The sequence below is a fragment of the Sceloporus undulatus genome, chromosome 9 (assembly GCF_019175285.1).
Source record: "Sceloporus undulatus isolate JIND9_A2432 ecotype Alabama chromosome 9, SceUnd_v1.1, whole genome shotgun sequence".
NCBI classification, from domain to species: domain Eukaryota; kingdom Metazoa; phylum Chordata; class Lepidosauria; order Squamata; family Phrynosomatidae; genus Sceloporus; species Sceloporus undulatus.
The window spans coordinates 14,783,658-14,797,286 of NC_056530.1; the positions used below are offsets into that span (position 1 = coordinate 14,783,658).

At 47.9% G+C, this 13,629-nt stretch overlaps 2 protein-coding genes across 3 annotated transcripts; both read right to left on the reverse strand.

The window, feature by feature from the left end:
- Positions 1–563: 563 nt before the first annotated feature.
- On the reverse strand, positions 564–1,837 carry LSM10 (LSM10, U7 small nuclear RNA associated). The gene is made up of 2 exons (XM_042440260.1): positions 1,753–1,837; positions 564–1,202 (listed from the first exon to the last, which is right to left on the reverse strand). Exons 1-2 carry the CDS (start codon positions 1,783–1,785, stop codon positions 813–815), a joined length of 423 nt encoding a protein of 140 aa, XP_042296194.1. The 5' UTR covers positions 1,786–1,837; the 3' UTR covers positions 564–812.
- Positions 1,838–3,415: 1,578 nt separating this feature from the next.
- Positions 3,416–13,413, reverse strand: OSCP1 (organic solute carrier partner 1). Of its 2 annotated transcripts, XM_042441195.1 has the most exons (11): positions 13,224–13,413; positions 11,823–11,852; positions 7,727–7,881; positions 6,398–6,565; positions 6,061–6,141; positions 5,814–5,917; positions 5,512–5,640; positions 5,353–5,422; positions 5,112–5,245; positions 4,638–4,701; positions 3,416–4,077 (listed from the first exon to the last, which is right to left on the reverse strand). In XM_042441195.1, the coding sequence occupies exons 1-11, from the start codon at positions 13,333–13,335 to the stop codon at positions 3,961–3,963; spliced, it is 1,164 nt and encodes a 387-aa protein (XP_042297129.1). In that variant the 5' UTR covers positions 13,336–13,413; the 3' UTR covers positions 3,416–3,960. The 2 variants fall into 2 exon arrangements, with proteins under 2 accessions (XP_042297129.1, XP_042297130.1); XM_042441196.1 differs by lacking the exon at positions 11,823–11,852.
- Between the last annotated feature and the right edge of the window lie 216 nt (positions 13,414–13,629).

Consider the following 13,629-nt stretch of genomic DNA (forward strand, 5'->3'; position numbering starts at 1 on the left):
AATGGGGTTGGACTGGATGGCTCTACGTTTCTTGGACAGTGTCTTCCTAGAACTCTAGGATTCCTCTCCTTCTTCCCCAAAGTGGCTCCCAACGGAGTGACTCATGCCCGCCTGCGTGACGCAAACCCTCAGCTGCCGGAGAAAGTGTGCCAGGCGCCTCAGCTCCAGGTGATGCCACCGGAGGCTGACTCACCACCTCCACCGCCATTGGGGACATAGAAAACAAGCTGGGGAACGGTTGGCACCAACAACGACAATGGTGGCCCTCTTTGCCCACAGCTGGCATCTTCAGCTCTGGCTGGGAGATGGAGAAGACACAGACACAAACACACACATCCCTTCTGTGCGCACACCGACCCATTTGTGCCCTCTCTCTTTCACTCCCGAGTCCATCCACATCATAGACATAATCCGGTTTGGCACTGCTTTGACCACCATGGCTCAAGGCTATGGGGTTCTGGGAGTTGTTTGTTGTGGCAGTAGAGTGTGATAGGTTTGCCTTAGGGACACCATGAGTTGGAAACGAAGGCACACAGCAACTATTAAAAAAGGGAGAGAGGATCTTAAAGCTGCCAGAGTTTATTCCAGAAATAAAAAGACGTGTTCGTTTGGGGGTTGGATATAACAAACCAGAAGGATTAGAGGTTACAAAAAACAACCCGTTTACAGCCATAAAGGCATCTCCAAGTCCCTACACATTTTGGCAAAGGGAGGTAAACTCAACTGCAGAAGAAGATGGTCACCCTGATGCCATTTTGAATTCATAGCCCTTGTTTGGCTGGCCTTTGGCAGTCCAGGGGTCTCTGGCCCTTTCACTTGTCCTTCTGGCGCAGGAACTCCTTCCGGCCCTTGTCTCGCCCGCCAAACGTCCGGACGCGGTGGATGAGCTGCAGCTGGGCTTCGATGGTGGCCCGGATGTCCACCTCGTCCGGGATGTGGACGTAGCGCACATTGCGTCCGGCGACAAAGAGGTCAGCCAGTTCGGAGGTGCACCCGTGCCGGTCGGTGAAGGTGGCCTGGGCCAGGCGGATGTTCATGAAGGCATCCACGTTGGTGACGCGGCCCACGGCCACCGTCTCGTCGCGCAGCTCAACGGTGGTGACGCGGCCGTGGAGGCCCTGCAGGAGGATCACCAGGCTGTTCTCGGAGATGGTCCGCTCCTTGACCGAGTGGCTGACCGCCATCGATGGACAGACGGACGGCTGGAAGGGAAAGGCCAGAAGGGGAAAGATGAGTCCCAAGAGAGGCGCCTTGGGAGGCCCATTTGAGTAGTTTGCCCTCCATATCCACAGATTTACCCATGGCTTGAAAATATTCCATATATATATATATATATATATATTCCAAAAGGCAAACCTTGGTTTTGCCATTTTATGTAAGGGGCACCATTTTACTGTGCCATTGTATTTAAAGGGACTTGAGCATCCATGGATTTGGGTATCCAAAGAGGGGTCCTGGAACCAAACCCCAGAAGATACCAAGGACCCACAATAATAATGATGATGATGATGCCCCACTGTATATAATGGGACTTGAGCATCCATGGATTTAGGGATCCACAGAGGGTCCTTGGACCAAACCCAAGCAGATATCAAGGGCCCACTGCATTCTCTTTTTGTGTGTGTTTAATATTTAATCAGGAGTCTCCCTTATCCAGAATCCCAAAATTGAGGACTGCCTATCCCATGGGGACTTATGGGAGGATGATAGGTCCTGCAGTCCACTGAGAGGGAAGCCTCTTCCTCCGCTTACCTGCCCAGCACAGGAAAGGTCTCCAGGGCGCATGCGCCGACCCTCCTCCCGGAACGGCTGAGATGGGCGGGGCCAGAGCGGGAGACCACGCCCCCAGGAGGGACTAAGAAGAGGAGGCAGCTCATTGGCCCGGATGCATCAAGAGGCGGGTCTTCAGCCTGCTTTGGGTCCCGCCAACCTGAGTCTTTGGCAGTCCTCTGTAAACACGTGTCAGAAGAGCGACACGCGTGTTCCCCGAGCCGAACCCCTGTAGCTTTCCCCAGCTCTTGCTTGGAAGGCTTTGGTCTGGAGAAGAAGGAACTGTGCCTGGGGCTTCCTTGGCAAGGCTTGCAAGCTTCCCCAGAGGCTGAGAGAGTGTGACTCCTTGCAGCCCAAGGCCTCCCAAGGGGTTCTTATAGAGCTCAGCCAGGATTTGAACCTAGCTCTTCTTCAGAGTCCAACACTCAAGCCACTGCTAGGACACACTGGATCGTACAAACACACACACACACACTTATCCCTCCCCATTTGCAGCTTTAACTTCTGCGGCTTTGATTATTCATGGATTTAATATGTCCTCTCTAGGAATATTTAGGTCCTCCAGTGCAACTCTATGGTCAACTTTAACCAAAAGTCACACTGCAGGACCTAGAGATTCCTAGAGAGAATACTCCACTAGGCCTTTGTAGCTCCTCCAGTGCAATTCTATGTTCAGTGTCTGCCGGACGTTGGCCACAGAGTTGCATTGGAGGACCTAGAGGTTCCTAGAGAGGGGTCCTCTCATGTAAAAACATGGTGTTTTTGTTATTTGAAGTTTTTCTGCATTCATGGGGGTCCTGTGCCCCTAACCCTAGCGAATATGGAGGGATGAGTGTACTATACACACACACACACACACACACACACACACAGAGTGACTTCCCTGTTTCTATCTTGGTTAACAAAACAGGCGATGTATTTTTATCGATGGTACATCAATGATAAAGACAAAAACACTTGGGATACTGTGCTTACAAAGTCCATTTGCAGACTTAACACGGGAAGACATTTGGATCTGAACTGGGAGGCCAACTGGGAGTTGGAAGGACCTCCCAGTCCAAACCTTGCCATGCCATTCCATCATATAAAACAAAGCCTCTGGATGTCAGCGTCCAGAGAAAAGACCCGCTTGCCCCCCATAAAAGAAACAACCAACTTGCCTCCTCTTTGGATGAGGGCAATTGAGGTTATTCTGGGTCTACCTGGGCAAGGGGCTCCCATTCCTCTTGGGTGCATTGCATGGCTGTTTAATGTTTTATGCTTGGTTTCAAATGTTTCTGTGTACCGCTTTGAAAATTGAGGTTGTTCTCTGTGTTTGAGAGTAAAAGGCTCAGAGAAGTTCCTTTTGAGAACTCCCAGAATTTGGAAAGGAACCCAGTGAGATGCCAGTGGGCATTTTGCAGGGAGGATGCTGGAGGAGACCCTCCCTCCAACCTCGGTGGGAACACATCTTATTTTCCAAACTGCTTTTGAGTCTAGAAGTGACAGCAACAGAAAAAAAGCTAAAAGAAAATGCCCCACGTTTGGGTCAGAACCAGGAATCCCCCCCCCCCCCCCAATTTAAGGGCAGATTAGGGAGACGGGAGTCTTTTTCTTTTTAAAAAGGACCAAGAGGATGAACAATAAGCAAGACAAGAGCACTCAATTTCTGTATTTGCTGGCCTTTATTGCCCCAGATGAACACACTGCAGACTTGGCCCTGACACCCAAAGCCAAAGGCTGCTGCTTCTGCTCCAGTTAACTCACAAACACACACAAACTAACTAGAAACACAGCACATTTGTTTGAAGTTTACCTGCCTATCTACCTGGGCATGGAATGTGTTTTTAGGCTCACAGGTTAAACTACAGAACTGGAATACAATGGCCTGCTTCCTCTTTGGCTGCTCCACTTTCCAACCCCACAAAGCTCCATCCAGAACATTAATAGCTCATGAAAGGGAGGCAGCAATGAAAGCCTCCGCCTGCCCCTGACTCCCTGCCCTTGGACCTCCTCTAAGCCTGAGAAAGGGATGGTTAAGCGCACCTAAGCACCGCCACGCTGCCTTGAGTGACTCAACACAAACGGATGGACAGATGGATGAGGAGCCACTCTTTTCTACAGAAGGCCAACACAGCAAGGTGCATGGCTGCCCACGTCGAGATGGCAGGGACAGCCCGCTCTTTCGCACCCAGCGTCCCGGAGGGAGAGTCAGAGCTCATCCATCATGGCCAGCAAGTCGGCCCCCTTGCTGCTTGGCGGCTGAGGCTGCTCCACTTCCTCAAACTCCCCCATGATGCGCGTCAGCTCCTCGTTCCGTTGCTGGTCCTGTTTTGGAAGAGTCCCGTTAATTGCAAGAAGGGACTTAAGACACAGAAGAACCACAGCAGCAGCAGCAGCAACAACAACAACAACAACAACAAAACCCTCAGCATTTGACAGAAATCTAACATTATGTGCTAATACAATGTGGGAAAGAGATTGCTGGACACAGAATCATAGCTGGAAGAGCCCCCAAGGGCCATCCAGTCCCAGCCATTTCTGCCACGCAAGAAGACACAATCAAACCACTCCTGACAGATGGTCATCTAGCTTCCTTTTGAAAACCTCCAAAGAAGGAGGCTCCTCCACTCTTTGAGGGAGTGTTGCACAGCTCTTACTGTCAGGAAATTCCTCCTAATGCTGAGGTGCATTTAGCTGCATTTTCTTTTTGGACTCCCGTTGCCAAAAAAAGGTACAAAAAAGGTCCATTATGCCCCAGCTATGTAAGTGTATCCCCAGCACCAAAATGGTGTCTCCCTCAGGCTATACTAAGGCATCCTTCATTTAACTTTCCTATTCTCACCCCTTGGCCCCTCATGAAATACTAGTAACCAGGAAGGGCCTACCTGTTCTGCGTTTATCTTGATAACCTGATACGATAACTCCTCCAGGCGAGTCAGGGCAGCATGCCTTTGGGGAAAAAATAAAGAGCCATCATTGCTTGGTGTAAGACCACAGAAATCACCTGATTTGTTAAGTTGCAATAACTCACTCTTTGGCTGCTTTACATTTGCCTCCCTTGTTCTCTGCTTATTGTTGCATCCGATCAAGATTTTCTGCAATCCTCGAATTAGTTAAAAAAAGAGTGGTGTGTTTGTGTATGAGTGAATGAGAGAGATGGGCAGAGCCTGCACACAGAGGTGGGGATTAAAACTTGTCTCCTGCCTCACTGATTGTGCATATGTGTGCATGCACATAAGAGGTATGGGAAAGGGGAATGTGTGGTGGGCAAACTGTGGCCTATGAGTCTATTTCAAAAAGCTGCCCAGAGGATAGAAAGGCCCAAACCCTGTCAAAAGCCAAAGGGAGATTTGCCATACTCTTCCTCCTCGTCCGTGGTGAAGAGATTGAGCCGGAAGCCAGACTCAGTCGGCTTCTTGACCTCCAGGCCACCCATCAGCCGGGCCAACAAATTCAGCTCTTCTTTAGCCAGCGGGTTGGGAGCTGTGTTCTCCTGAAGGAGGAAAGAAGAACAATGACCACAGGCCCATTACATGGACAGCAAGTCAAGCATTCACTAGTACACAGCAACGCCTAAGAGGGTCGAATGAAGATACTGACCTTTACACGGGATGCCAAATTTTTGGCAGCTCCTGACATGTCGGTCTCCACAGGCCGGCTGATGCTGTAGCTAAAAGCAATTGGTAAAAGCTTACATCAGACCCAAAAAATGACATGAAGGCCCCAGGGACAAATTAGGGTTGGCATGGAACAGCTTACATGTTAGTTCCCAATTTAATGACTCTATCTCCGTGGAGCTCGAAGGACCCTTCCCGGTATGGCAGGACGAAATTTCCTCCATGGGTAAACTTAGTCCGTTTGATTTCGTCTCCTTTACTGTTGAAAAGTCTGGGAGGTGGCAAAACAGAATCACTGACTTTAGGCTGGGTATCAGTGGCCTCGTCTTAAGCAAACAACAGCTTACAGATTCCCTCAGTGCTGTGCCACAAGGGGATCTTTCAGACTCAGCGTACCTGAATTATTCACCAGGCACACAGAGAAAACAGATATTTAACTTTCACCTGATGACTCCTGGGACATCTGTTCCCCAAGGGACGGGACCCGAGGTTGGCAGCACAAAGTGGCCATTTGAGTTCTGCACTTTATCCTTCAACAGAATGGAAACCTGGGGAGGAACAGCCAAAAAGCTTTCATTAGTAACAAAGATCCACTCAGAAATGATTCGTGCCTCTTCACTCCCATCACATCCCACCATTTCATTGTCCTCCTATTGCAAGTTCTGGGACAGAGGCCACAGAACATACCTACCCGGATGTGTATGTCATGGAAGAAGATGAGCAGCGTTTGTCGGATGAGTTGAAATTCCCCAGCAGAGAGCGAGCCATAAGTCTGAAAAAAAGAGGTGGAAAACAACAAATGTTTTTTGCCTGTAGGTCAGAGGTAGTCACATTCATACAGGTGCTAGGGAAATGCTTCACCTAACATCACTAAGAGCCAGCAGACAATGTCTGAGGAACCTCTGACAACACCGGGGCTGTGAACCTGTTTACTTCACCCTCAAATACTTTTTTTGTCACTGCATTCAAATGCTGTGCAGCCAGACATAAGTTTGAATGGAATGTCAAGGAGTATGAGGTGCCCTTACATCAATGAGCCTTCGGAAAGTTACGTCTACTTGGGTCAGAGTTTTGGGCGATTCGTAAATGAACTCTTTGATGGTGTCCAGGTGGTTGAAGGTGATGAGGAGAAGGTCTTTGGGACGAGGGCAAAGCAAGACTTGGTATTTGAAAGCCATGGTCATTAGATCGTAGAGCTGGAAAAGAAGGTAACCAGAAACCAGTTAAATTGCAAAGCCCAGGCATCACACCAGCAGCCACATTCAACCAAGTTAATATAATTTCTTGTGCTATTAGCAGGGTTACCTGGGAGCTTAGTCAGACCACCTTTCAATGTAACATGAAATGCTTCATAAAAACCAGGCAGGACATTTGGCAATTCACACATTTAGGGAATAACAGTGAGCCAGGGAATAACTGAACTGGATGGCAATGCAGCTGTTGGAAAATGTGCTCCACCAAAGGCCATGTTTCCAAAGAGGTTTTTTTTCCCCTACCAAAGGCAGCCCCAGGCAGAATTCCTTACACTAATCTGAACTGGAAGTGGGTACCCAGTGTGCCCCCATGGCTATGTCTGACTTTCTGGGAAGCAGCTGAGATGGAGGGGAAACACACCTGGCAGTCACAACCCCAATGTGGCCATCCGGAAGCCAAGCTGTGCTCCCAAATGATAAAATCTGATTTTATCATGGGAGTGCTACCTGGTCCAGAACAGGCCAAACGCCTTTTCCTGGAAGACAGCTTAACCTTGTCAGAAATTTGTTTGCCTTATACAGATTAAGTGTCAATTTATTAGCCCTCACTGGGTTTTGAAGATGGATTTAGAACCAGATGAAATGAAAAATGGGGAAAGACAGCTATGTGTAATCTGCATACCTATGGGTGGTACCCAACAACTGATAACTCAGAAAAGACAGAAAATGCTGAGGTTTAGTCATCATTGGATGAATTACCGGCAGATGAGCAATGTGCCTGTGTGTGTATGGGGCTGAGCTTAGTGTCGAGGAGGATTCTTATGATTTTATTTAGTGATTTGGATGCCTATGTGAGACACTAGGTGTGACTGGCCAGTTGTGCAATACCTTCACCCTACGTGCAATTCCTGATGTTTTACTGTGGCAGCTTATTATTAATCACCTTTTTGCAAAAGCTCCGGAGTGTGATGATGGTGCAATAAGACACGTGTACTGGAAATAAAACAGGATTCCAACTGCATCACTATGCGTTGGAGTTCAGCCCACGTACCAAGGAGCGTGAATCTCCCAGTCCCACTGGACTGAGCGTGTTTGTTGATAAAGGAAGTGCCGCCTCAGTTCACTTCAGTTCACCTGGGGAAGCCAAAAGGTTGGCCCTCTCACCTTATCCATACTGGGTGCGTTCAGTCTCATGATGGAGGCGTGAACCAGCCGCTCAAAGACGGTCCTCAATGCCTTCCGGGAGTAGAGTTCTTGCGGCTTAAACAGCTCGTCCATGAACTTTTTGTTGAATAGGCCCCCAATGATGTCATTCATCACTGAAAAGACAAAAAAGGATCACCTTGTCACAAAACAGGTGGGCTCCCGTTTGGCTGCAGAGGAAGACACAGATCTCTGGTCGCTGAGGAGACGACTGGCAGAAGCCACTGGAACCAAAACACACCATGCTCCAAGGAGGACTCCCCTGCGAGGCTGCGCACTGGATCTCTTCCATTTCAAGATCCACACAGGTGCCTTGGCCTTCTTGGGGTGCCACGAGGCCTGAGAAACATTGTATATTTGGCAATGAGGCTGATTCCCACATCGCCACTATGGCTCTGGCACTTGAGAGGTTGCTACTCCCTCCTCCATCCAAAGGGCCAGGGCTGGAAAAGGGGAAATGCCTTCCCACCCCAAACAGCTCAGCGGTAAAGTGCCAAGCAGCTGCATTTGGAGATGAATCATTCTTTTTTTACCCATTTGTAAATGACATCAATGCTGCTCCCTGCAATCAGAATATAAAGGCCTCTATTATTCACATCAGTTTAAATGAAACAGATGCAGATAAACTGCATCTCCGCTTTAGCCATCTGCAGTTAGTTGGATTGATATGTCTCTCTCTCTCTCTCTGCCTTCAAGTTACTTCGAACCCATTAATTTCACAGGGTTTTCTTAGAAATACTCAGAGGTGGTTTTGTGAGTTCCTTCCTCTGAAATAGACCATACAGTACCTTCTGTCCTTTGGAAGTCCCCCAAACCAGACCTGAGCTTGCTTAGCTTAGCTTCCAAAATCAGTTCGGATCTGGTGCTTTCAGGGTAGTTAGTCCTTGGGCTGATATACGCAACTACTGTACACAGTTTCCTCCTTGAACCAAGATATACATCTGGAGCTCAGATTAGCATGGTTTGGCCTTCCAGACGTTGTTTAACTACATCTCCCAATATTGCTTGTTCAACAGCCTCTAGAGAAATTGTCATTCAACAGCCTCTGGAGGTCCATATTTTGCTCACACGTGATCTAGAGAGTTTGCAGGTCTCTCTCCTACACAGTAGGAAGACTATTGCTGCTGACAAAATTCAGATGTTTAGTCATGATAAAGGTACTTGAGTACGGAATATTATTCTCCTTATATCCAGTGATGTTCAAGCCTGCTGGGTCACAGAAGATTTCCACATAAACTACATTAGACATCTCCTATTAATAGGAGACTCTCAATTGGTAAAGGACACTTGAATCACTATAAAAATTCCTATTAGATACAATTGTCAACCTGTGGACCTGTCAGAGAACATACAAAACATTCAAAGAAATGTCCAGGCTATATAGTTTTCAATACTGGGTCTTAGGTTCCAGCTGGCTCCAACATGGCAACCCTCTCCTATGGGTTTCTTGCCAAGATTTGTTCGGAGAGCGTTTTCCTCTGGGGCTGAGACAGTGTGACTTGCCTGAGGTCACCCAGTGGGTTTCCATGGCTGGGCAGGAATTCGAACCCTCAGCCTCCCAGAAGCCTAGTCCCATAGCATCAGACCCAGTCAGAAAACCTCCTGGTATATTAGGACTCTAGTCCAAGGATGGCTGGACAGAAACATCGCCTCTAGCATTTTGTATGGCCTGGACCCATAAAGAACAAGACAGTGCCACTCCTGGCAGTTCCCCAAAGCCTAAGAAACAGGGGGGAAAAGATATTTGGTTAGTTCACTCTCAGCTTTTCAGGTTGTGAGAGTTTTTAAGTGCCAGTGAAAAATCTCTGGATTTTTTTTTCCTACACAGAAGCAGGAACATCCTGTCCAGAGTTGAGCCTGGCTGCCACTTTTGACTCCCAAGGAACTGGGTTCATGCAACCACCAATGAAAGATACTTAATGTGTCCACAACCCATGGCTTTGCAGGTAGCCACAGTAACTTACTGCTCAAACTTCCCCATGACACACGACTGAAGGCTCAGACTAAAGGATGGTTTCAAAAAGCTGCGGCCTCTCCTCCCCCTTTCCTTATTGAGCCATAATACACCATACAATGTGAAGAAACAGAAAAGGAGGCCTTTGCGGGGCTAGGCTGGGTGTGGAGATTCACTTCTGAAAACCTTCTGACTTGCCCCTATTTAATGTGATGGAAGCAACTGTTTTTAAAATGTTCACCTTGGAATACGCAAGAATGCCACAAGGCGGCAGTGGCACGCGCTGGGCTTTAATCCAGAAAATCAAAATATGCACAAGAAGTAGTCAGTACAAGGCAGCTGCCCACAAAAACTGGGGGAATTTGGTTACTTTAGCAGCAGCATAGGAAGACGGTGAGAGATGGGAAGAGGTTGAGAGGAAGATGGCATGCACACCCTCTGCCTGTGTTTGGCCCATCGGAGACGAGGCCCATGCAGATGAATGCCTCTCCTCACACGGAGATGCCGGGAGGACAAATTGGCCCACAGAGAATCCAGCGCTTTGAATTCTCAAAGCACCTCCTTTCTATGGTGCTGGTGGAGTGTTTTTAAACCTGAGCAGAAAAGCAAGTGTCGTTTCTGTTTGCTTTTGCATGCAGAAAGCGGTGAGCTCTCACTAGTGCATCCGTTGCCAGTGAGAAAGCAGTGATGGGTGTGTTTGTGTGTGTTCACAGACGGATATATACTGCATGCAGTTAAAAACAATGTTGGTCAGTCCAAGAATGACTGTTCAATCAAGTAGGGCAGTTCCTACATTTTGACAAATGAACAAGTGCACTTGGGCAGCCCATGCGTATATGTTCTGGCACACTATCACAGCGTTCCCTAACCTGGCACCATCTAGATGTGTTGGGAATGACAGAAAGGCCAGGTTAGGGGAGGCTGGTCTATGGCACCTGAGGGGCATTTTTAGTTCCTGAGCTGCTACAACAAAACTTGGACTTCTAAATATCACCTATTTCGATCAACAGAGGATATGTCTGGTCAGAAAAGACTGCCCAAGTTAACCTCTCCAATACTGGTCAAATATTGCCAAATAATATCCAGGTGTTCTTAAACTCTTCACATCGTATGGAGCGAGTAATCAGATTTCAGGCTTATGCTACTTACAAAATTGTTCTAAATTTTAGGACTACTTTAGACTACTTTATTGGATATTTATTCTATTCTCCGGCCAATGAGCTTAGGGCAGCTTACACAACCCTGGCCCATTTTACCCTTGCGGCAACCCTGCCAAGTCCGTTAAGCTGAGGATATGGCACCAGAGGAAACGTCACCTAATACAATTGCAGGTGAGGGAGGATTTCCAACTCGCTGGCCCTGGGCTGATACTTTACCGCAGGTGCAGACTAAGCGCAGCCTGCCCTCATGTTGAACTGTGGCTCCCACGATCCTTCGCTGTTGGCTATGCTGGCTAGGACTGCTGGGAGTTGCAGTCCAGCAATGTCTGGGACCCATCACTTGCCCTCCTCTGCTTTGTAGACGAGGAAGTGGCTTGGGTCCAAAACCCACTGCAGAAATAATCCATTTTGAGATCACTTTAACTGGCACTGAGCCAGGGCCATTGATGTGATCTCAAACTGGATTATTTCTGCAGTGGGTTTTGGACCTTTGTGCTCTTATTTGGAGATGCCTGTTGTAAGATACAGAGACATGTTGCTGCTGGGTCTGTATGTAATTGCTGTTTGGCTTGCTAATCATGAGATTTTTGAAAAGAGTCAAGCGACTACCAAATACTGGGATATTTGGCAATATCTGACCATCATCAACTGACACCAGTCACTCATCCGTCTGTTGGATCAACCTCCCAAACCCAATGGAACTGTCCAATTTTGGTTCTAATTTCTTCCTAGTTTGGTGTAAATATTGTGGAGGAGTGTGTATCTCAACCCCGAGAAGCTGAGCTCCGCAAGTGTAAAAACGCAGGCGCTCAAGGGATATTCCAGCAGTGCCTCCCTCCTCCACATACGGCGCACGCATAGCATGGGATTTCAGTGCAAAAGGAAGGAAAAAGGAGGCCTTATGCCGGGCGGCTAAAAAAAAAAAGAGCAAACGTTACAGTACCTCGTTTCCTGTCCTCATCAGTCCATTCATCTACACGAAGCATAAAACAGAAAAAACGACGGGTCAAGTGCTAAGAACGACACATGTTGGCATCCAGGTTGGAAAAGGGAAAGGAGGAGGAAAGGACCCAAAAGACTTTGGGGTCTTTATTCTAGCAAAGTTACAGAAGGCAAAAGAGAAGAGAGTAAGGTAACCTTGTTCCGCAAACAGTGGGGAAGACAACTTTAAAACAAGGACCTAACAGCGGCAGCTCCTCTGATGTAAGCCATTCTCCCCATTGCTCCCTTCTACTATTGATGTTTAAACAGGTGTATATGTATCTCAGATGCACTGGACCTCGCATTGTGGCCTCTTACAGTAGATACGGGACTTGGTAGTTTTCAAAGACAGGGCTGTTTAGGTTTGTTTCAGCAGGGAATAAGGGATCTCTGCACAGCAAAGTGACACATAAAAGGGGGGCACCCCTGCTGTTTTTTGTGACCCTTCAGACTCCAGTGTGTGTGTATATATCTATATCTATACTATACATATCTATACATATACACACTGTGTGTGTCCATCTACATATACACATAATCTCTCTGTGTGTGTATGTGTGTATATATACATATATACATATATATATATATATATATATATATACATATAGTCTCTCTCTGTGTGTATGTGTGTATATATATATGCACAGTATATATATATATATAGTATGTGTGTGCACATACATATCTATATCTATATCTATACATACACTATGTGTGTATGTGTTTGTGTGCATACACTCATTCCTCCACATTTGCAGCTTTGATTATTCAGTTGTCCTGGAGGACCTAGAGATCCCTATAGAGCTGTCCTCTCAGGTAAAAACATGGGAGTTTGGGGTGGGTTTTCCACATTCGTTGGGGTCCTGTGCCCCTAACCCCAGTAAATGTGGAAGGACAAGTCTGTGTGTATTATATATATATATGTGTATATATATATATATATATATATATACACACATATACACACACATGTATGTTTATATATGTGTGTGTGTATACACACACATATATATATACACACAGCATACATATACATATAGTGTATAGTAAGGCAGAGAGTCCTCTGGTGTTGCCCCTAGTCCCAGCCAACACACTTTGGCAAAGTTACTTCTTTGAGGCGACCCCAGAATCCCCCTTAAGACAGGCATCAGATTCTCCTTGAGGAAAGCAGGTCCCATCATCCCCACTCCCATCTGAACCAGGCGAAGTTCTTCTCAGGGCTATGTGTGCGTTGGGATGCCAGCCAGGGCTGAGAGGTAAGTTCCCAGAATCCTCCTCGCCCTCCTCCCTCTCGCCAGCCAGAGGGGAATTCTGGGAGTTGTAGTCCTTCCCTCCCTCTCTCCTTCGCTCTTGGGCTGACCTTGCCTGGCCTTGTCTCCCGGGATGCTCTGGGCGCGGAGCCGCTGGTCCACGATGTAGAGCATCTCCCCTCCCAGGTTCAGGACCAGCAAAGGAAGCGTCCGCAGAGACATGGCGACCGGGAGGAAGAAGGACCGCTTTGGATTGCTAAAGCAGGAGCCACAACAGGCCGCGGCTCCGTCGCCACGGCAACCGCCGGGAGGGAGCGAGCCAATCAGGAAACGGGGAGGAGGCTGGGCCAATCAGGAACCGCCTTGCTTCCAGGCCCGCAGGGGCGTGGCTTAAGCCTCTCATTCCCCCGCCCACTTAGAAGGGGCGGAGCCGGCTCCCTCAAGGCGCCATTTTAAGGGCGCATGCGCAGTTCAAGCTGTGAAGTCTCCAGGGGAAGGGAAGGCAGCTGTGTTGCC